The sequence below is a fragment of the Hemiscyllium ocellatum genome, chromosome 16 (assembly GCF_020745735.1).
Source record: "Hemiscyllium ocellatum isolate sHemOce1 chromosome 16, sHemOce1.pat.X.cur, whole genome shotgun sequence".
Classification (NCBI taxonomy): Eukaryota; Metazoa; Chordata; class Chondrichthyes; order Orectolobiformes; family Hemiscylliidae; genus Hemiscyllium; species Hemiscyllium ocellatum.
In genome coordinates, this window is record NC_083416.1 from 6,245,808 (window position 1) to 6,267,364 (window position 21,557).

The window sequence follows — 21,557 nt, forward strand, 5'->3', positions numbered from 1 at the left end:
GGATAGAAGTGAAAGCAAACGAGAAGGATTTCTTGGGCTGTTCTTTTCGAATTAGCGTAGGACAGGGAAAAACGGACAGAACTACTGGATAATAAGATACAACCTTTCACCCCTCCCGATGACCCTAAAGCAGTACAAATTATAGAGGTGAAGGACTTGAAACAGACCATCAAAATAGAAACTGGATATGGGGATGCAAATGCCTAGATTGAATGGGTAAAGTATATTGTAAGAAGTCTGAACAAGAGCAATTGCTATGCATGTCCTTCTGGTAGACCAGTGGCCCAGGTGGTTCCCTTTCCGCTCAGGTGGAAGCAAGACAGGAAGAGCATGAAATGTATGATAGCCCTGTATCAGGATGAGACTGCATGGAATGATAGGAACTGTACCGCCCTATCTCTGATGTTCCCTCCCTTGGAGAAGAAAGACTTTAAAGCACCCCCCTACATTTTCAGCCGCAGTTGGAAATCACACGTCGTGTGTGTGTCGGCAAGGTACAAATCGGTCCAGAGACTTGGGGGAGCTGAAATTATGTACAGAGATTAAGAATGTCATCGAAAAGGACAAGGGAGGGAACTACTCAGCAGTAAAGGTTCCCCGAGTGGATCTGTGGTGGTACTGTGGAGGCAAAATATTGAGACCCATCCTCCCTCAAGATTGGCGAGGGATATGTGCAATTGTACAATTGGCAATTCCATTTACCCAGGCATTTGAGAAGGAAAAGATAGTAGAGAAAAAGGGAAGGAGTAAGAGATCACTGTTAGACACCTCTTTCGATGGCAGGATTTATCTAGACTCTATAGGAGTCCCGGGGGTGGGGGGTACCTGATGAGTTCAAGGCTCGCAACCAGATTGCAGCAGGCTTTGAGTCAGCTCTCTTCTGGTGGGTAATGATTAATAAAAATGTAGACTGGATAAATTACATTTTCTATAATCAACAGTGATTTATAAATTATACAAGAGATGCGGTTAAAGGAATATCATAACAGATTGATGCGACAAGTAGGATGGCATAGGAAAACAGAATGGCCCTTGTCATGATTCTAGCGGAAAAAGTGTGTGTGTGTGTGTGTGTGTGTGTGTGTGTGTGTGATGTTAGGAGGAAGCTGTTGTACCTTTATTCCTAATAACACTGCGCCTGATGGTTCAAATATTCGGGTCATAAGGGGATTGACTACCTTAGCAGAGGAACTGGCTGAGAATTCAGAAACAGACACATCTCTCACAGGATGGCTTGAATCATGGTTTGGAAATTTGAAGGGGGTGGTAGTCTCCATCCTTACTTCTCTGATAGTAGTAGCCGGGGTATTGGTAGCCATTGGCTGTTGTATCATACCCTGTATATGAAGACTCACCCAAAGACTGATTGAGACGGCCTTAATGAAACAAATGCCCCTAAAGAGTAATTGGAGAGAAGGGCTCTACCTGTTAAACAATGAAGGAATAAGTGACCTCGGGGCGATTTCCAAAATAAATGAAATTTTGGGTAAGATGCTCGTCAATTTGGAAGTGACATTTAAGAAAAATGCAAGAGGTAACAAATGGTAATTAAAGAAAAAGGGGGAAATTGTGGGATATAGGTAAAGTAGTGTTACGTCTGCAATCATAATTACTTATGCAAGGTAAATAAACTCACACCATTTATAATTATTTCAGCCAAGAGCTGAGTCAACAAGAATGAAAACTATGTGAAGGAAATACATAATTGTTTTTGTATTAGCTAAAATGTACATACAACAATGAAATGTGCCTGCAAACAATGGTAGATGTTACAGACAAATAGATAAGGTGCTATGAGGGGAGGGGGTTAAGCTAGATATGCCTGTACAAACAGTAGTTATAAGCATCTATTTCCTGCTTCTGCAAAAACAAGAACAAACCACAATCAAGAAGTCATGAGGTCGTAACAAGTAAGGGAAACAGATGGTAGTAAAGGAGGATATACCTAACAATGGACGACAGCAGGATGTGATCAAACGGCCTTGTGAGGCCAGAAATAAGCATTTTGTCACAGACAAGGCTGGATAAGGCAAGAGATGAACAAGAGTAATGGACGCCGGTCTTAGAGAAGTGGGAGATGTAAACAGGGGAGGAGCAATGGGAGGAGGGAATAGGAACAAATTACATAAATACTGTGTACTAGTTGAGTTCAGTGTGTGGGTGTGTGACTGCCTTTGTACACAGTAGACACGACACCCCTCTTGCAAGAGCGAAATAAATGACACTACTGATTCAGATTTTGTGTCGGACTGAAATTATTAAAGTGAGTGAGCTTTGTTTCTCACACACATAGGCAATCTTGTTAATCTTTAATTTGCCTTATTCTCTCACAAGTTGCTCTTTTGCCCTTAAAATATTTGTAGGATATCTTTGGATTCTCCTTGAGCATATCTGCCAAGGCTATTTCATGTACCATTTTTGCCCTCCTGATATCTCTCTTAAGAATTCCCCTACACCCCTTATCCTTTCCAAGAGATTCACTTTATCTCAGTTGTCTATATTTTCATATGCTTCCTCCTTATTCTTGACAAGAGCCTCAATATCTCAATAAATCCACTGTTCCTTACTCTTAACTTTCACTCTAACAGGAACATGCAGCCTCTGAACTCTCATTATCTCACTTGTGCAAGCTTCTACAGTGATCAGCACCTGTTGAGACCTTATATAGGCTTCTAGTGATTGTCTGATGACAGTCCCTCAGTCAGCTACCTTAATGACCCTTTAACAAGACTACGAATTTGAAGCTTTTGAAATGGAGAAAAAAAGAAAGGTATTCAGTACTGTTCCCATGATGCCTTCAAATTCTCCAAACAATATATTCGCCTAGCCTATTTCTCACTTTGCCTGCAACTTCTCCTTTCTGACTCTGTGCGGTTTACTTTCACAATGGCAGTTTTCCATAGAATAAAAACAGCAGCAGCATCCAGTTCCTATGATCATCACCCCCCACTTCATTCAATGAACCCAGCATCCTAATCTTTTGTTTTGGATCCACTTAGCTTAATTCCCCAGGAATTCCAGCACATCAGAGGGGAAATTCTAACTGCCAGAGCACTGGGTGAATTTATGGAGCTAGAAAATGTGCTACGAGAAACGAAAATTCAGTTCTGATCTTTAAACCAAGTAGAATGCCTAGACAGTGAATGGTTTGGTTTAGTAAGGGGGGACACTGGCCAGGGAGAGGGTTGGAATCGGTGGTCAGGTCCCTTTGTGACAGGACATGAAGAGAATGACTTAATCTTTTGAAACTTAAGTCAGGACAAGGTATCAGCAGCATGTTTGACAACACAGAGATAATAGCCAGAGGGAAGCAAGAGAGGTTGTGGAAAGTTAGCTGATGTCAATACATAAATAGATCCTGATGTTGTGTGTTCAGACGGTGTTGATGAGAAATGATATATAGACAACAATCTCATTTGTTGACTCTAGGCGCTGGATTATTTTCACTTTTATCCCCGTAGGCTTCAATGTTAAGGGTTCCTGAGTGCAATTATTTGATCAATGTTCCCTAAATTGTGGAAGCAGGCCATTTAGCCCATCAAGTCCACACTGACCCTCTGAAGAGCATTCCACCCAGATCCAGCGTATTCGTTCATTTCCCACAGCTAATCTACCTAGCCTGCACATCCCTGGACACCTGTGGGCAATTTCCCATGGTCAATCCACCTAACTCTCTTTGGGAGGAAACTCATGCAGACACAGGGAGAATGTCTGTGCAGAGTTGCACAATCACCCGAGGGTGGAATCAAACCTGGGTCCCTGGTGCTGTCAGGCAGCAGTGCTAACCACTGAGCCACCATACCACTCAACTTCTTTCTTAAGAATCCCCATAGTGTGGAAACAGGTGCTTTGACCCAATAAGTCTATACCAACCTTATGAAGGGTATTCCACCCAGACCCATAACCCTAAAACTCTATATTTCCTCTGATTAATGCAATTAACCAACACATCCCTGAACACTATGGGTAATTTAGCCTGGCCAATTCACCCTAACCTGCACATCTTGGAACTGTGGGAGGAAACCAGAGCACACAGAGAAAACCAATGCGGACACAGGAAGAATATGCAAACTCCACACAGACAGTCGCCAGAGGTTAGAATCAGACCCAGGTCCCTGTTGCGGTGAGGCAGCAGTACTAACCACTGAGCCATCATGCTGCCCAATAGCATTCATTCCACTATATCTAGATCTTAAATTATTTCATAAATTTCCTCTCCATTGCTCTATCCAGAAGCCCATTCCATCCCTCTCGATGTAAATCTTATTCATAGACTTGCCTGCAGCTTGAGCTAGTAGTCCCTACCCTACTATCACATTTGTTTTGTTTATTCATCAGAAATTATTTTTCCAAAACTAGACATCCTAAATTCTTATAGTCAGTATTACAGCCCTTGTCTAGGTAGCCTCCAGAACTTAAATATCTTCCTTGTATCCCATTGAAAAATGGAAGCATAGCTCCAAAGGCTGCTAGAAATTACCGAGTAGCCCATTTTTTTTCATGCATCTTGAGTAGTACCTCAAATATGCTTAAGGCCTTTTATGTATGCTAATTAAATTCCAACTGATTCTATCTTTGTGGCCATATCCCACTCCCCAGTTTCACAACCTTCTTCATTCCTCAAATTCTGATTCCAACCATCAGTGATGTTAATTGGTGCTCATGCCTTCAATTACCTGGCCTTGAGATCTAAAATACCCTTCTTAAGCCTCCCCACCTTGCTTTTCCTCCATTAATCCTGAAAGCCTCGCTGTTTGACCAACACTATGGTTATCTGAACTAATCTATCCTTATTTGGATAATGTTACTCTATTTTAAAACACCTTGGAATAGTTTATTGCATTCACAGCACTGTTTATGTGTTTATTGTTTCAGAAATTGAACTTGACCATGTGTGTTTATTGCTTTGAAGTTACCATTTATTTTAATACTTTAATGTTAAAGGAATGCAAAAGACACTATGAAAACTAATAGTCGGGCAATACCAGAAAACATTAAAGTCCATGGTGGTATCAGAAACAAAACAAAAACAACAAAAATTGCTGGGAAAGCTCAGCAGGTCTGGTTGCATCTGTGGAGAGAAATCAGAGTTAACATTCCAGGTCCAGTGAATATTCTTGAACTCTGAAGAAGGGTCACTGAACCCAAAATGCTAACTGTGTTTACTCTCCACAGATGCGAGTAAAAAGTGAGGTCTGCAGATGCTGGAGATCAGAGCTGAAAATGTGTTGCTGGTTAAAGCACAGCAGGTCAGGCAGCATCCAAGGAGCAGGAGAATGCAGTTTCCTGATGAAGGGCTCTGGCCTGAAACGTCGAATTTCCTGTTCCTTGGATGCTGTCTGACCTGCTGTGCTTTAACCAGCAACACAGTCTCCACAGATGCAGTCAGACATGCTGAGTTCCTCCCCTCCCCCAGTTTCTGATATCAGTAGTTCTGTTTGGTTTCGTTCTATGATTGTATTATTTCTTCAAGCAAAATTTCCAGAGCACAGCCACATCTTTTCTGGTGACTGAAATAAACTCTGAATCAGATCCCAGGATGTTACTTTTCTGAAGCTGCATTTCTCAGGTCTTTGCAAACATTCCCTGAAAGCTGCTGAAATAATCCAGATAAAGTTATTTCAAAGGGAAAAAAAAAGTATTTGTAAAGAGAGAGAGAGGCTGTCAGTGCAGTCTTGCAAAAGTCACCCAGGAAATTTGCTCCCATGAAGTGGTGTTTGTAGACTGGTCAGTGTCCCTTTAAGGTGTTATCCCTTTAAATTATTGCATCAGCGAGCATGCAAATGCTGTGATTGGCTGCCTGGTAACTATGCCAAAGGACGTGGCTGTTCCAGAGGAAACCAAGTCATCAGCAGGAACTGGTGGTGGCGAGAAACTGAGAGAAGGGAAGTAAAGAGACAGCAGCTCAGCGGGAGGTGAGTGCACAGAACGGGATAAGGTAAAGGGAGAGAGAAGTGACTGCACAGGGATGGGCTGAAGTGAAAGGGAAAGCGAAGAGACAGACATGAGGGCACAGGGTCAGGTTAAAGTGAAGGAGGGGGACAAGAAGATAGCAGCAGTGAGGGAGATGAGGGGATAGGGACGGAGTAAAGTGAAGGAGCGGGGAAGTAAGGAGACAGCAGCAGAGGGAGATGAGAGGACAGGGACAGGGACAGGGTAAAGTGAAGGAGGAGGGGAAGCGAGATTACACTAACCTTCCTACTGGTGATTTGAGGACAGAGTACAAAGTTAGGGGGAAGTCAAGGAGAGAGCAGTGAGGGGCTAGTGAATAAACAAGGGTTGCTGGATGGTGCCTGCGATGTTGTTATAAAACGTGGTTCTTATTCCTAAGTGAAAGTTTCTTGTTTTCAACGAGTATTTGCCGCGAGCTAGAGGTGAATGCGTTGTACTCAAAGTTACCTATACTCGAGTGATCCAGACTCTTGTACTGTATTGTGTGAAATCTTGCCCTAATGTTCGATCATTCACACTGCAAAAGTGTCTCGGAACACAATGATTAAACAAATAATCCAGAGTTCTGGCCAAATGCACAGAACATGAATACAATGTTTTTTGGGGGAAATAATTTACAGTTTCAAGCTTTTCATTTTAGTTTTTATGATCACATTAAACCATTAGAATGCTATAAATTTGAGATTAGATTCATCGAGCTTAATAGCAGAAAAACAGGCCCTTTGGCCCAACTTGTCCATGCTGCTGAGTTTATGCCATGACTTTAGTCCCATTTCCCTGTATTTGGCCCCTGTCCACATACCTGTCCCAATGTTTCTTAAATGTTAAAACTGTATTGGGCTCCACAATTACCTCTGGCACTCCAGACACACTTCCCCCCCCCCCCCCCCCCCCCTCCAAGTGTGAAAACATTTTCTCTCTGGAATCTTTTGTATCTCTTCCCTTCAACCAATGCCCTACAAAGTCATAGAGATGTACAGCATGGAAACAAACCAGACAAAAGTTGTTGGCTACTGGCTGCATCTATGTCTCTCATGATTTTCTAAATCTGTATAAGGTCACCTCTCAGTCTCTTATGCTTGGGGGAGGTGTGGGGAATGAAGGAGAGGCTTATAACTCAAAAATCTTCCAGTTCAGGTAACATCCTATTAATCTTTACTGCCTTCTTTCTACTTTAATAATATTCTTTCTATAGTAGGCTGACTGCACACAGTACTCCAAATGTGACCTTACCCAATGCCTTGTACAGTTGCAATGAGACATCCCAATTCCTAAACTCAGTTCTCTGACCAATAAAAACAAACATGCTAAAAGCTGTCTGTGACTCCACTTTTGAGAAGTGATGAATGTATACCCGTAGATCTTTGTTCTATGATACTCCCCAGGGCCCTACTGTTGACTGCGCAAGTCCTGCCCTAGTTTGATCTGCCAAAATGCAACAGCTTGAATTTATCTAAATTAAACTCCATCTGCTATTCCTCAGCCTTCTGGCCCAGTTGATCAAGATCTCGCTGTATTCCCAGATAACTTCTTCACTGTCCACTGGTCCACCAATATTGGTATCCTCCACAAACTTAACACCATACTTTTAAATTCCCATCCAAATTATTTACGTAAATGACTAATAATAGTGGACCCAGCACTGATCCCTGTGGCACACCACTGGTCACAGACCTCCAGTCTGAAAATCATCTACCATTCCCCTCTGCCTTCTATTTTCAAGCTTTTTTTTATTGAATTGGATAGCTCTCCCTAGGTCCTGTGACCTCCCTCAACAACCTACCATGTCAAAGTCCTTGCTAAAGTCCATGTAGACAACATCTACCACACTGCCCTCATCTCCTTACTTGGTCACACATTCACAAGACTCAATCAAATTTGTGAGATACCATTTCCCACACAAAGCCATGCCGAGTGTCCCAAATAAGTTCTTGCCCCTCCAAATGTTTGTAGATCTTGTCTCTCAGAATACCCTCTAACAACTTACCCATCACACGCTCCCAGTCTCTCCTCACTCCCTCCACTCTGTCCCCAATATTCCATTCTCTCTCCTCACCCTCCAAATCTCTTCCCCATATTCTGTCTTCTCCACTTCTGAATTCTATTTAAAATCCCGATTATTCTCTGAGCTGATGTTCCAGTGATAATTTCTGGACTAACTAGTCCCATTGTCTGGGCAGCAACATCATTTCTTTACAAATCATGTGTTCATTGATATTCTTTAAGTTAGCCACTATTCTTATCTGGTTATGACACTCTCATCATCTCATACGAACATGCTTGACTCTTAACTACCCAACTTTACTACACTTGGTTATATCTGCATTTTGGGGTAACTAGAGATGAACAAAATGCTAGTTTTGCCAGCAAGAATGGTGGTGATGTGATTGGAGAAAAACATGCAGTAGGGAACCTGTATGGTAGCTAAATGAAAAGGGGTGATGTTGAGTCACTGGTTTGATAACAGGATTAATGTAATTTTAAGTTTGTATGTTTTCACAACCCTGCATTACTTGCATAACAGATTGCAGAAGTTCTCACAATGAAGCTTGGTTTTCTGAACCTGGTCTTGTTCCTGATTTCTGTGCAACTTTTGAATTACTGTTGGAGTGAGAACAGGCAACAGCAGGTAAGAAAGTCAATGAGATTTAGCTGGGTTCCGGGGGAATAAAGTTAGATTGGAATGGAGCTTGATCTGAATGTGGTTTTCCTGTGTAGAAAAATGTAAGTCTTGGAAAGTTATAGATTTGTCTATGTAGTATATCCGTCCATCCATCCATCCCCTATCATTCCCCTGAAGGCAGGCTATTAGTTCATTGTCTTGCTATTTTCCACTCTGTGGCAAGTCCAAAATCTTAATGGAAATTAAACCTAAATTGTTAGTGTTGTTCCGAACCCATGCTAGCTATCTAGTCAATTTTGCTAAATAGCCATATATACATGTGATATGTTATTTGTTGTGAATTTGTTTTAAACATCTGTACATATCCAGGTAATTCCTTTTTTGGGGAGTGACTGGTACAACAAATATTAATACACTAGCACTTGAAGAAGGGGCAAAGCTCTGAAAGCCTATGATTTCAAATAAACCTGTTGGACTGTAACCTGATGTCATGCTATTATTTTTTTGACCTTGTCCAACACCAGCACTTCCACATCATGACAAATTAATAGCACGGAGTAATGCAAAAGAAAAATGGTTTGATAAGACTCCAGGAAAACCACCACCCCTTCAAATAATCCCTTGGGATATTTTTAGTTCCATTGGAACTGACAGTTCCAAGTTTTGTCTGAAGACTGACACCTACAATGCAAAACATGCTCAAAAGTACACCAACTGTCAGCTTAAAAATGTTCACATCCTGGCATGCAGTTTCAATCTGTACTTTGATTTAAGGGTTAAGTGAGTTATCAATAAACTGCAAGTTTATACAAAGGGGGTAAGTATGTATTTGTCCCAAACTATGGAATGTCGGAAAGATAATCCCTGTGTGATGGAGTTGGAGTAGAGTTCATTAAGTGATGTCCACTTTCAGTATGGTGATAGTTCTCTTGTGTTTTGGTCCTGTAGTTTTGCACTGTAAACTCTTAATTAGATTCCACTTAAGCAAGGGAACCTAAAGTGAAAGTTATACCAGGAGAGGTATTAATATTTTCCTGGTAGTATTTTTTTTAAAAAGCACATTTGGATATACTATTAGATCTGTACGTGCTTTTGCTTTTTTTTCCCTCTGTGGATATCTAAGTCGTGTAAGGGCTTTAGGCCAAGTGCAACTTTGTGATACCGCACAATTGTTCCTCCATGGGCCTTTTTTAGAACACAGTGAGCAGAGTTAGAGAGAGAAACACATGGAGTGTGGGGCAGAAACCTGAAGTCTAACCTTGTGAATGTTAGAAATGTGTGCAGAGAAATGTGGAATAGGCCCACTGACATTACGCAGTGATGTTTATGGAATAGTCTTTTTAAATAATGTAATAGTAAGATTAGAATCTGTTACATCTCTGAACACCATATATTTTTAGTCTTTATATGTAACAGTGCTTCATTAAGAAACCCCATGCTTTTCATAGTCTGTGTCTCAAATCCAAATTCATGGATGAAGGTATAAAAGCAAGCAATGAAAGAAATCAGAACATTTTTTGTTTTCTGAAAATGCTGTTTCATCTTCTATTGAGCTAATGAATTTGTAACCTGTGCTTTTATTTTCAGTTAAGACTTTGGGCAGGATGTACAGTGGGCTTCAGGACTTAGTCTAAAATGGAGAATCAGAGGAAACCTTCGTTCATTAGTAATTTTGTTTTCCCCCTTGAACTGGCTCATTAACTGGATGATTTGTGATTTCTAATAAACCTGTTGGACTATAACCTGGTGTCAAGTGATTTTTGACCCTGTCCAACATCATGACAAATTCGCAGCCCATCCAGTAAAGGAAGGTAGGCTCTCCAAGCTTGATTGCCAATGAGAAACCCTCTGGCACAGGAAGGAGCAGGATACCAGATTCTGTTTCCTTAATTTCGAGGCTTTTTAACCTGATACTTGCCAACAAATCCTCTTGCAGCATCTTTGGAGAACTGGAGAAAGAACTGACTTGTCTAATATCTCCAACTAATTTTGGTTGTTTCTAGCAAGTGTCTGCTCTTACTGTGCTGGAACACACTGAAGAAAATGTTGGTGAGAGTAAAGAGGAAGCAACAGTGGAGGATGATCTGGACCCTGAGGACATGGAGGTCTTTTATCCAACCAATGATTGGCAGGTAGTTAAACCAGGTAACTCCCCTACTAATCCTTTTGATCCCTTTCTCACTTTCTCCTACTGCAGTACAATTTCCTTTTTTGCTTTGCTTGCCTCAGTAACAGATATGAACAAACTTTTGCCACTTGGGTAACATCCAACTGTTTGGGCAGCTCATTGTTGTAAGGTGTCAGGCAGCTAAATGGATAATTCCTTTGTGATCGTGGAACTGAGCACAGAGTAAACCTATAGGACTAGAGCTGGACTGTTTGCCTCTAGTAAAAGGAACTGCAACAGACCCCTTCAAAATAAGCACCATGAACATAATTACGATAAATCGAATTAAGCTGAAATATGCTTAAATTATCTTTTGGTACCAAATAGGGCCCAGCAAGCCTTCCCAGCTGTGAAAATCCGATTGTTTGATTAAAACCTCCTGAGGTAGCTATGAGAATATTTTGGTGTAATTCACCCTTTATAAACTTTACCTAGTCCACAGTGACAGCAGGATTCTCCTTTAGTAGTCCATGTATTTCAGAAGCCAGCAGATCTCCAGCAGCTCAGGGGCTCTTTGCTGTCTGCAGTAAAAGTCACTCAGCTTAAAGAAAAAGCAGTTTCTTTCATTTAACTGATAAATCAGACCTCTCCATAGGAGTGTGGACTAGCTGCCTAGTCTCTCCTGTAAACAAGTGAAGGCCTTCAAAGGAGGATGATCAAAAAGAACCAGCGTTCTAAAATAATCCCAGCAGAGCCCGTGAACTGACCACTGAATTGCTTGAGTTTTCCCTTTATCTATAACATGCATGTTTATTTCTAGTCTGTTTGTGTAAGGTCAAGTTTTAACGGATTAGAGTTTCAACTAGAATTAAATGCCAGCTATTCGTAATTGTTTACCTGCAGCTAGAGTGTACACTTCATGTAGTAATTTGTGTTAACTACAGAAAACTTCCTTGCCAACCTGATGTAAAAGATGGGCAAGTATCGGATTTCTTGCATACATTTCTCAAAGTCTGTAACTTTTGTCACAATAGCTGGGCTTGATTTCTAGCACACTATCACAATGAAGTGTAACAATAAACTGCGAACTAGAACCATACAGTCAACCTGCACATCAGGGTTCCACTAGAATTATAGCACAGGGAAAGTGTGTAATCCCAGGAATTTCTACCCCCCCACCCGCCTCTTTCTCCCCCTCCCCACCCCACCTCCATACCACCTTATGTAATCAATATTCTTCTGGTTTTCTCTGCACAGGTCAGGCAATTCCTGCAGGGCTACATGTTAGGTTAAACTTGGAAACTGGAAAGAATGAGGCAAAGATACCAGATGGTGAGACTGGGAAGACTGGTTTGAAGTACTGGAAGCAAGGAACCAGGTACTGTAGGAACTTTGCACAGAGACTTCTGTCTTGCTTTTGGTGAACAAAAGTAAAATTAGGGATCCTGTAACTTCTTGCAATCTTTCTTTCTTTCTTTCTTGTGGGAAATTGCACCCAAAGTTGTAGGAGCAGGTGGGTCAGATGGCCCAGGAGGAAACCCCAATTTTCCTCCCAATCCCTTGCAGTGAGTTGAGCATGAGGTCTCATTTCTGGGCCTCATTTGAATTTAGCAGAACCCTCTCAAATTTATCTGGAGTTGGGTGGGAAACATAGCTTGGTCTCAGAAATTGTGCATGCCATTTTACTTACAGCTAGTGTAACAGGGCATTAGGACTCCTGCCCACTCATCTAGTTTTGTCCTTTTCAGACATGGAATGGTTAATCTAGATTCTAAATCCTTCACCGCCGAGGAGTTGAAAAAGGCTTTGAAGTTAATGAAACTAGAAAGCAATACACAGACTGAGGAGGTAAGGCACATTTTAGAATGGATTCAGTCAAAGTATCCCAGCAAAAAGATCTTGTGATTCATCAGTATGTGTAAACAATTCACTTGAGTACATCATTGAAAATTTCTTAAACTTTGTTTCATGAACAGTGAATTCTGCAATTACTCTGCCTACAATTTCAGTCTGTCATCTTTGAAATTGAGCATTTATTCTTGTGATCACACTTTGTCCTTATTCAAACTGCCTGCAAAAGCCAAATGTTTGTGTTCAGCTCAACTGACATATAAATGTCTTCCCCCAAGCTGAAATTCTATCCATCCCTCCTCTTGATTAGCTATATATTTTTTTAAAAAAAAGCAAATCTAATTAAGCTTAATCATTTTGCTATTGCAGTTGAAACAGAAATAAGCTTTGCCACCATTTCCTGATTTTTTGGGAGTGAAAAATGCTATGGGCTGAATTTTTCTCATTTGCGAACCCTTGCTGCTGGGATTGAAAGCAGGAGTTAACCACATCCCCAGCAGAAAGCAGAGGTGGCATTTGTTATTTGGGTCACCATCCAAAGGAGGTTGAATGTGCCCTCCAGAGCTTCAACCTAATCTGAACTGGATGCTCAGCAGTGCCACTGTTGGAGGGGGCTACTGCTAGGGCTGCAGTATGAAGGAGAGGACACTTTCAACTGAGTTGTATGGAAACAAGGGTACGTACCAGCTGAGGTGCTTGCCCTGGATCAAACACACCGCAGAACCCTTTCCTTTTTCCCCAGGAACCTATTGGGAGGCTGCCAGTGGTTCTTTTGTTTTAGCTTGCTACGCTTGATGTCCCCAACTTGGACAAAATGCTTGAGGATATGGGAGTGGTCTTTAGTTAGGCATTTAAGTGGCAGTGCCCTGTCATTGTTAGGAGTACTTATGAAGAAATGGGTGAACAAACGGCTGAATGGGGTGACCCATTCTAGGAAATATTCATATTTTGAGGTTTACATTGACCTTCATTGAAATGTACTGTCAGTAGTACTGCTGAAATGGACTAAACCTGTATTTTATCCCAAATGCATAATGAACATTGAATATTACACTGACATTAACATAATGTTCTAAAGTCCTTGACAGTCTGAGACGAAAATCTACAGTGAACCAAAATATGCCTTGAAACAGCTGACTAAAAACTTAATTGAACAGGTTTTTTTTCTTTGAAGGGGAGTGGGGTTGGGAGAGGAATTTGAGCTTAGAGCTACAGTAGAGCTATGTCATGTTTCTTTTTGAGGGTCATCAGGAGAAGCTCCGTGAGACATTCCGCCCAATCAAAGAACTGATGGCAGATTTTGAAGCCATGAATGTGGTAATGGAGACTGATATGGAAATAATCAATAAACTTGTCAGCAAATTCAACAGCTCCGGTGCGACACTGGAGGATAAGGTTGCTGCTCTATACGACCTGGAATACTATGTCCATCAGGTACTGGCAAAGTTTTATGTGTCACATGACTGTCGGGAACTGGAAGTGAGACTTGACATTTTGTCTTATGGTTATTCCTAGGTGGACAATGCCCAACATCTGATGTCCATTGGGGGGTTGCAACTTGTGATCAAGGCACTAAACGCCACCGAACCCCGTATTCAGGAGCATGCTGCCTTTGTGCTGGGATCTGCACTCTCTGGGTAATGACTTGTCTGTTGAAATCTTGGAGGGACGTACTGTCTACAGAATGCAACTGCAGCAAACTTCTTGTAAAATAGAACTATTCGAGCACCTCTGTTGGTCATCTTCTCAAATTGGGTGGGGGAGGTGGTCAGGATCCTAGCTAGGATTGCACGCTGAAATGTTTGGGCCATGAGCATAGATGTAGCAACGGATGCAGTGCTGCATCTCTCCCCTTCACTCATTTTTCAGTTGTTCACCACTTCCTCTCCATAGGTAGTCTTACTCCAACACTCGACAATCTCTGAGCTTTACATTGGCATCACTGGGGGAAACATGCGAAACCTGACTAGAAGCAGACTTCACAGCTTAAAAATAGCATAAAAGTGAAATATTTGCCAGGTGTTGCAGCATTTATAAAGAAAGGAACTTAGTTGATGTTTGCTATTAAGGACTTCTCATCACCTGAAAATGTTAATTATTTTCCTCTCCTCAGATCTGAGTATTTCCTGCTTAACAATACTGGCTATTAATTTGGTTGGACTAGACATCTCGCAGCATAAGAAATAAATCTTATTTCTGCTGCTCCAATTTTGTTTGAGCCAGTATTTCTGGAAATCAGTGGGGTTCTCTGTAACACAGACACAGCCAGAGGTTTATCTTCTATACCCGTGTAATTCAAAGATGGAAAAAATGGAGGTAGTAACAAAAGAAAACAGTGAACTCTTCAAACTCTTCAAATTTGAGATTGATAAAAGTTCTATAATCTTGTTTTTTAAAAAAAATCTAACCTAGTTTGTGTTTTTAAAAATATATTAAAGACAAAAGAGTAACGAGGGAGAGAATAGGGCACCTCAAAGATCAGCAAGGCGGTCTTTGTGTGGAGCCGCAGAAAATGGGGGAGATACTAAATGAGTATTTTGCATCAGTATTTACTGTGGGCTGTAGGGAAATAGATGGTGACCTCTTGCAAAATCTCCAGATTACAGAGGAGGAAGTGCTGAATGTCTTGAAGGTGGATAAATCCCCAGGACCTGATCAAGTGTACCTGAGAACTCTGTGGGAAGCTAGAGAAGTGATTGCTGGGCCTCTTGCTGAGATATTTGTGTCATTGATAGTCACAGGTGAGGTGCCAGAAGACTGGAGGTTGGCAAACATGGTGCCACTGTTTAAGAAGGTTGGTAAGGACAAGCCAGGGAACTATAGACCAGTGAGTCTGACCTTGGTGGTGGGCAAGTTGTTAGAGGGAATCTTGAGGGACAGGATGTACATGTATTTGGAAAGGCAAGGACTGATTAGGGATCGTCAACATGGCTTTGTGCATGGGAAATCATGTCTCACAAACTTGATTGAGTGTTTTGAGGAAGTAACAAAGGATTGATGAGGGCAGAGCGGTAGATGTGATCTATATGGACTTCAGTAAGGCATTCGACAAGGTTCCCCATGGGAGACTGATTAGCAAGGTTAGATCTCACGGAATACAGGGAGAACTAGCCATTTGGATACAGAACTGGCTTGAAGGTAGAAGACAGAGGGTGGTAGTGGAGGGTTGTTTTTCAGACTGGAAGCATGTGATCAGTGGAGTGCCACAAGGGTTTATGCTGGGTCCTCTACTTTTTGTCATTTACATAAATGATTTGGATGCGAGCATAAGAGGTACAGTTGGTAAGTTTGTGAATGACACCAAAATTGGAGGTGTACTGGACAGTGAAGAGGGTTACCTCAGATTACAACAGGATCTTGACCAGATGGGCCAATGGGCCGAGAAGTGGCAGATGGAGTTTAATTCAGATAAATGCAAGGTGCTGCATTTTGGGAAAGCAAATCTTAGCAGGACTTATACACTTGGTGGTAAGGTCCTAGAGAGTGTTGCTGAACAAAGAAACCTTGGAGTGCAGGTTCATAGCTCCTTGAAAGTGGAGTCTCGGATAGATAGGATAGTGAAGGAGGTGTTTGGTATGCTTTCTTTTATTGGTCAGAGTATTGAATATAGGAGTTGGGAGGCCATGTTGCGGCTGTACAGGACATTGGTTAGGCCACTGTTGGAATATTGTATGCAATTCTGGTTTCCTTCCTATCAGAAAGATGTTGTGAAACTTGAAAGGGTTCAGAAAAGATTTACAAGGATGTTGCCAGGGTTGGAGGATTTGAGCTATAGGGAGAGGCTGAACAGACTGTGACTATTTTCCCCAGAGTGTCTGAGGCTGAGGTGTTACCTTATAGAGGTTTACAAAATTGAGGGGCATGGATAGAGTAAATAAGCAAAGTCTTTTCCCTGTGGTCGGGGAGTCCAGAACTAGAGGGCATAGGTTTAGGGTGAGATGGGAAAGATATAAAAGAGACCTACGGGGCAACTTTTCACACCCAAACTGGTATGGGTATGGAATGAGCTGCCAAAGGAAGTGGTGGAAGCTAGTACATATGCAACATTTAAGAAGCATTTGAATTTGTATATGAATAGGAAGGGTTTGGAAGGATATGAGTAGGGTGCAAGCATGTGGGACTAGATTGGGTTGGGATATCTAGGTCGGCATGGACGGGTTTACCGAAGGGTCTGGTCATCTCTATGACTCTATGGTGAGACTGTTTGTTTCCTTTGGCATTTATCATCACTTTACAAATGTCCTTGTGCCATTAAATACCAGGCCTAACTGATAAAGCCAATGAAGGCTGCTAACAATATAAATGTCACAAATGCTTGACTAGTTGAGAGCAGGCTCACAAAGGTATTAAATCTGCATCAAATTATAACCGTGAGTAATTCACTGAGTTATCCTTGCCACAAATAAATTAATCCTCACCATTAAGATATATGTACTGAAACACTGTATTTTGCCAGTAAATTGTCAGCCTTGGTTCAGTTGTAGCATTCTCCCCTCTTGTTAGGTTATGGGTTTGAGGTTCATTGCTGAGGTTTGACTAAATGATCAAGCTGATGATCGTTCAGCACTGGGGAATTACTGACTTTGTTTTTTTTTAGGTTGTAAAGTCAAATAGAGGCCTGCCTATTGTCTCTCAAATGTACAATATATTGTGCTCTATTTGGGGAAGGATGGATGGTCCTCTCTGAAATTCTGGTCCTTCTTTATCACTGAACCAACATCACTAAAATAAATGATCTAGTCATTATTCTTAATGCTATTTTCTGTAACCTTCCAATGTACAAATTTGCAGATGCATTTCTACACTTTTTTTTAAAAATGTATTTTGAGCTGCAAAGCCTTTTTGAGACAAGCTGAGATCAAGCTTCCACGATTTGTGCATGTTCTTTCAAGTAAACAAGAAATAATGAACAAGTTAACTAATGTACCACCTCTTTGGCCCCTTTAAACAAATGTCTAATGAAAATTAACTTGTTAAATTTTGGGTTTCCTTTCAAAATGTGGAGGTGATATATTCTAGCTCTTCTGGTAAGCACTGGTAATGTAAGGCCTCTAAGTGTACCAGTGGAGACTGCATTATCATTCTGCACTGTATATATTATGTGCTTACCTTTAACTACTTTGACCCTGGATTTCTTACCAAATTTGTTTTGTGACGCGTTGTATTTTTCCAACCTAATAAATCTATGCTATTTGTCAAGAACTTCTATGTAATTTGTATAAATGATCTCCAGTCTACTTTTTTTGTTAGCAACCCAAAAGTTCAGATTGAGGCGATAGAAGCTGGGGCTTTACAGAAATTGTTGATATTGTTGGCAACGGATCAACCAGTGGCAATGAAGAAAAAGGTATGGATAAAGAAAATTTCCAATTTTCAGCTAAAGGTAAATCTCTAGTAAGGCCAAGGTTGTGGCTTGTTTATTGTGTTTGAACTACTTGCTCAAAGACAAATCTCAATTTAAAAAAAAATGGATTCCAAGAAACGGCTTAATATTAAAATGTACACAAGCCTATTTAAGGATGTAAATTTTCATTTAATGTTGTGGGAAGGGAAGAAAGAATGATCAAAGTTAGGTACATTTCTTAAGCACAAGTAACTCTTGATTCCTGTTACTTTGAAGTTGTATGAGCATTTGTAAGACAGCACCATTTTTTAAGTATTGCTTTTTGGTCTTGCAATCAGCATGAAAGACCATGAGACTGATTCCCACTGTTAGGTTATCAACTCATTTGGGGGAAAAGAAACTCATTACTCAATCTTTGATTTGGATTTGAGTGGTGTAGAAGTAGGCTAAATAACTCCTTGTGCCTTTTCTTCCATTTAATTAGATTATGGTTAATTTGTACCTCCAACTACATTTAACTATCTTTGTTCCAGATCCCCTAACAGCCATGTCTGACCGACACTGCTTAGCACATTTTGGCTTGTAGGATTCTACATTTTCACTATATGTATATGGCTGCATCAAATCTAAATGCTGCTCCTCATTCTGGATTTAAACACCAGATGAATTGGTTTTCCTGTATATACCTAAATACCTTCATACCAGATTCACTGTCTACCCCCTCAGTTTAACATTTTAAGCCATTTAATTCATAAATATATACTGAACTCTGAAATCAGAAAAGCTTTTTTTATTGGTGCCAAAAACTTAAGGCATTACTCAAGAACAGATCTGATTTGCAGAACTGAAGCACAATTTCCTCTCTCCTACTCCTTGTTTTAGGTAGAAGCTAGTATCCAGTTAGCCTCCCCACACTGGGTTCCAGTTTTACATCGCCCCTCCCCTCCCCCAAGTCTCTCCTCCCTACCTTTTATCTTAGCCTGCCTGACATACTCTCCTCATTCCTGATGAAGGGCTCTGGCCCGAAACGTCAAATTTCCTGTTCTTTGGATGCTGCCTAACCTGCTGTGCTTTAACCAGCAACACATTTTCAGCTCTGATCTCCAGCATCTGCAGCCCTCACTTTTTACTCCAGTTTTACATATTCACTTCATGATACCCTTTTTATAGTCAAGTTTAAGGGCCCATTGGTGGAATACAATGTTTAGTCTGAACACCATTTTCAAATTGAGCTAATTCTGCAGGACAATTGATTTGAACTCTTAAAAAGGAAAGTTAGTAGACTACTAAGAAACCTTGCAACTCTCATGCCCTTTTATTTTAACAGGGAGCCAAAACCCCAAGGCAGTGGGAAGTTGTAATTTGGAAAAGTAAGGAGGGAGAAGAACTTTGAAAAGTGTGTTCATGGATAAAATGTCTCACTTATTTGTGCTTTTTTCTTTTCAGGCCCTCTTTGCATTCTCATCATTGTTGCGCCATTTTCCATTTGCTCAGCAACAGTTTTTGAAACTTGGAGGCCTGCAGATACTTGGGCAGCTGTTTCAGGCAAAGGGAATGGAGTCTCTGCGTCTTCGAATCATGACTTTGCTCTATGACATGGTCATGGAGAAGGTGAGGAAACGGACTAAATTTTAGTGTTGATTTTTTAACCGTATAAAAAGTCAGCATGACTTTTTATACATGTATACAATTCTGACTCCTAACAGTCACCATTTTCTATTCTTGTTTTGAGTCATTTATTCCACAACGATTTCAATTTTTTTCCAGTTTAACAATGTTAAAGTCACATCCTGTTTGCTGCTTTTTGTTAGTATTCTTAATTCTGCTCTTTTAGATTGTTGACAAAAATTATAGATGCGGGTTAATGTTCAGGTGCATAATGAGATAGTTGTTTGCTTTCACAAATCTTTTGTTCCGATGCAAACAGTAATCTTCCACTTTTTAAATGTGGTCAAAACTTTGAGCTGAAGTACAAGGCAAGTAATTTACTGTAGCTTGATTATTAACTCCAGCTGAGTGAATATTCAATCTAGTTTGAATTCTTTCGCAGAAACTTATCCAAGGGACACAAGATGATAGTGTTCAACACCAGGAGAAATGTCGTCAATATGATGAGCTTAATTTGCTGCCTCTTATGCTGGAACAGGACTGGTGCACGATGGTTCCCAAGCTCTTGACATCCAGTGAACATGACACAAGAGAAAAAGTTTTACGGACCATGAACCTTATGATCTCATCCTGTAGGAGCGAGTACCAGGCTATACAGGGCCTGAGTTCCTTGCTGGACATGCTCCAATCAGAGTATGAGGGACTGGCTGCTGAAGAACAGAAAGAGGGTGAGACAGATGGTTACTTCCTGGGACTCTTAAACTCTGCCAATGACATCATTAAACAGCTGAAATAATAGGTGCAAGAAACATCTGGAACCCATTTCAATGTGAACTTTTTTAAACATTGAATTTGTGACAATACATTATTGCGAAAGAATTTGCAGTAAATTCAAACCAACGGGAAATTCACCTGTTTCCTATCTTTGGAATATATTGCAATGCCTTGATGAAGTGTGAAAATAACATGGTTGGGTTAGTAAAGCCCTTTGTTATCCAAGTTGCTCTGTTCACCTGTCTTTAAGAAGTTTATGCACTTTATGCATATTTATTTGTTTTTGCTTTTCCTGAAAAATGGAGTAAACTTGACGTTTATGAACCTGGTTAGGCATCAATAGATTTTTGAAGCTGCTTCCATTTGCATTTGGGTTTGAATATTCAATTCACTACCATCAAATTTTCTTTTGTGGGGTCAGCAAATATCCGTGCCAGACATGTCATAGATATCTAGTTCATTCAGGGGTCTTCCTGTTGATCTTACTCATTATTGCTGTTCAGTAAATATTGTTCCTGATTTGGATCAGGAATGCAGAGCTAGCAAATGGGTGACAACTTTAAAATGAAGACTTAGTGTCTAGTTACACTGAACTGTAACATTTAGAAAAGTTTTGAAGTGTTTAATACATGTTTTAAGAACATATGGAACATTTTTTATTTAAATTCTTCCAAACTTATTTGCCTTTAAAAATGCCTGTCTACTAAAATTTCACAATGACTTTCATAATTGGTGGAAATGTTTAGGGTACATCTTTCAGGTTTTGTGTACCCAGAATAAAAATGTCGTCTTAATGAGTTGTTCTTGCATTCAATGAGCATCTTTCTCCTGAAGTTGGATTTCATAGCACTTCTGATTTGGTGCTGACTGATGTTTGGGAATTTAGGAACAGGAGTAGCTATTCACTAAGATCAATGATCTGGTTAAAGTCTTATCTTCACCTTCTTCTGTTTCCCATAACCCTTTTGCTTACTATCCATCAAAATCAATATAATCTCTGCCTTGAACAAGTTACAGAAAGTGGCAGAGACTGCATTATTGAGAAAAGAGTGCCACAAGGTAATGACCTCCAATTTTTTTTCTCCTCAATCTGAGTTATATTCACAAGGAGAGAGAAAAAAACAAACCTGTTGTAATTGTAGCTGCATCTATCACTTTTTTCTAGCAGTTCATTCCACTCATGAACCATTTTTTTTTAAGATTGCCCCATGTCCTCTTAAAAATTTGTATCTATGCCCCTCATGATTTTATAAACCTCAATACAGTGACCCCAGCCTCCTGTTCTGCAGTGAAAATAA

The 21,557-nt window shown here is 40.5% G+C and overlaps 1 protein-coding gene across 3 annotated transcripts; it reads left to right on the forward strand.

The window, feature by feature from the left end:
• The first annotated feature begins 5,829 nt into the window (after nucleotides 1-5,829).
• sil1 (SIL1 nucleotide exchange factor) lies at nucleotides 5,830-21,019 on the forward strand. 3 transcript variants are annotated; one of them, XM_060837022.1, is made up of 10 exons: nucleotides 5,830-5,915; nucleotides 8,477-8,581; nucleotides 10,579-10,720; nucleotides 11,940-12,060; nucleotides 12,431-12,530; nucleotides 13,776-13,967; nucleotides 14,049-14,170; nucleotides 17,784-17,916; nucleotides 19,324-19,488; nucleotides 19,928-21,018. In XM_060837022.1, the coding sequence occupies exons 2-10, from the start codon at nucleotides 8,495-8,497 to the stop codon at nucleotides 20,279-20,281; spliced, it is 1,416 nt and encodes a 471-aa protein (XP_060693005.1). In that variant the 5' UTR covers nucleotides 5,830-5,915; nucleotides 8,477-8,494; the 3' UTR covers nucleotides 20,282-21,018. The 3 variants fall into 3 exon arrangements, with proteins under 3 accessions (XP_060693005.1, XP_060693006.1, XP_060693007.1); XM_060837023.1 differs by having other exon boundaries at nucleotides 17,784-17,880; nucleotides 19,928-21,017; XM_060837024.1 differs by lacking the exon at nucleotides 13,776-13,967 and having other exon boundaries at nucleotides 19,928-21,019.
• The last annotated feature ends 538 nt before the right edge of the window (nucleotides 21,020-21,557 follow it).

Bases quoted from the DNA above. Each gene is read 5' to 3' on its own strand.
- sil1 (XM_060837022.1), top strand. From the start codon at position 8,495: ATGAAGCTTGGTTTTCTGAACCTGGTCTTGTTCCTGATTTCTGTGCAA. The intron at 10,721-11,939 runs GTAACTCCCCTA...TTCTCTGCACAG, and splicing joins TTGGCAGGTAGTTAAACCAG to GTCAGGCAATTCCTGCAGGG. The intron at 12,061-12,430 runs GTACTGTAGGAA...TGTCCTTTTCAG, and splicing joins TACTGGAAGCAAGGAACCAG to ACATGGAATGGTTAATCTAG.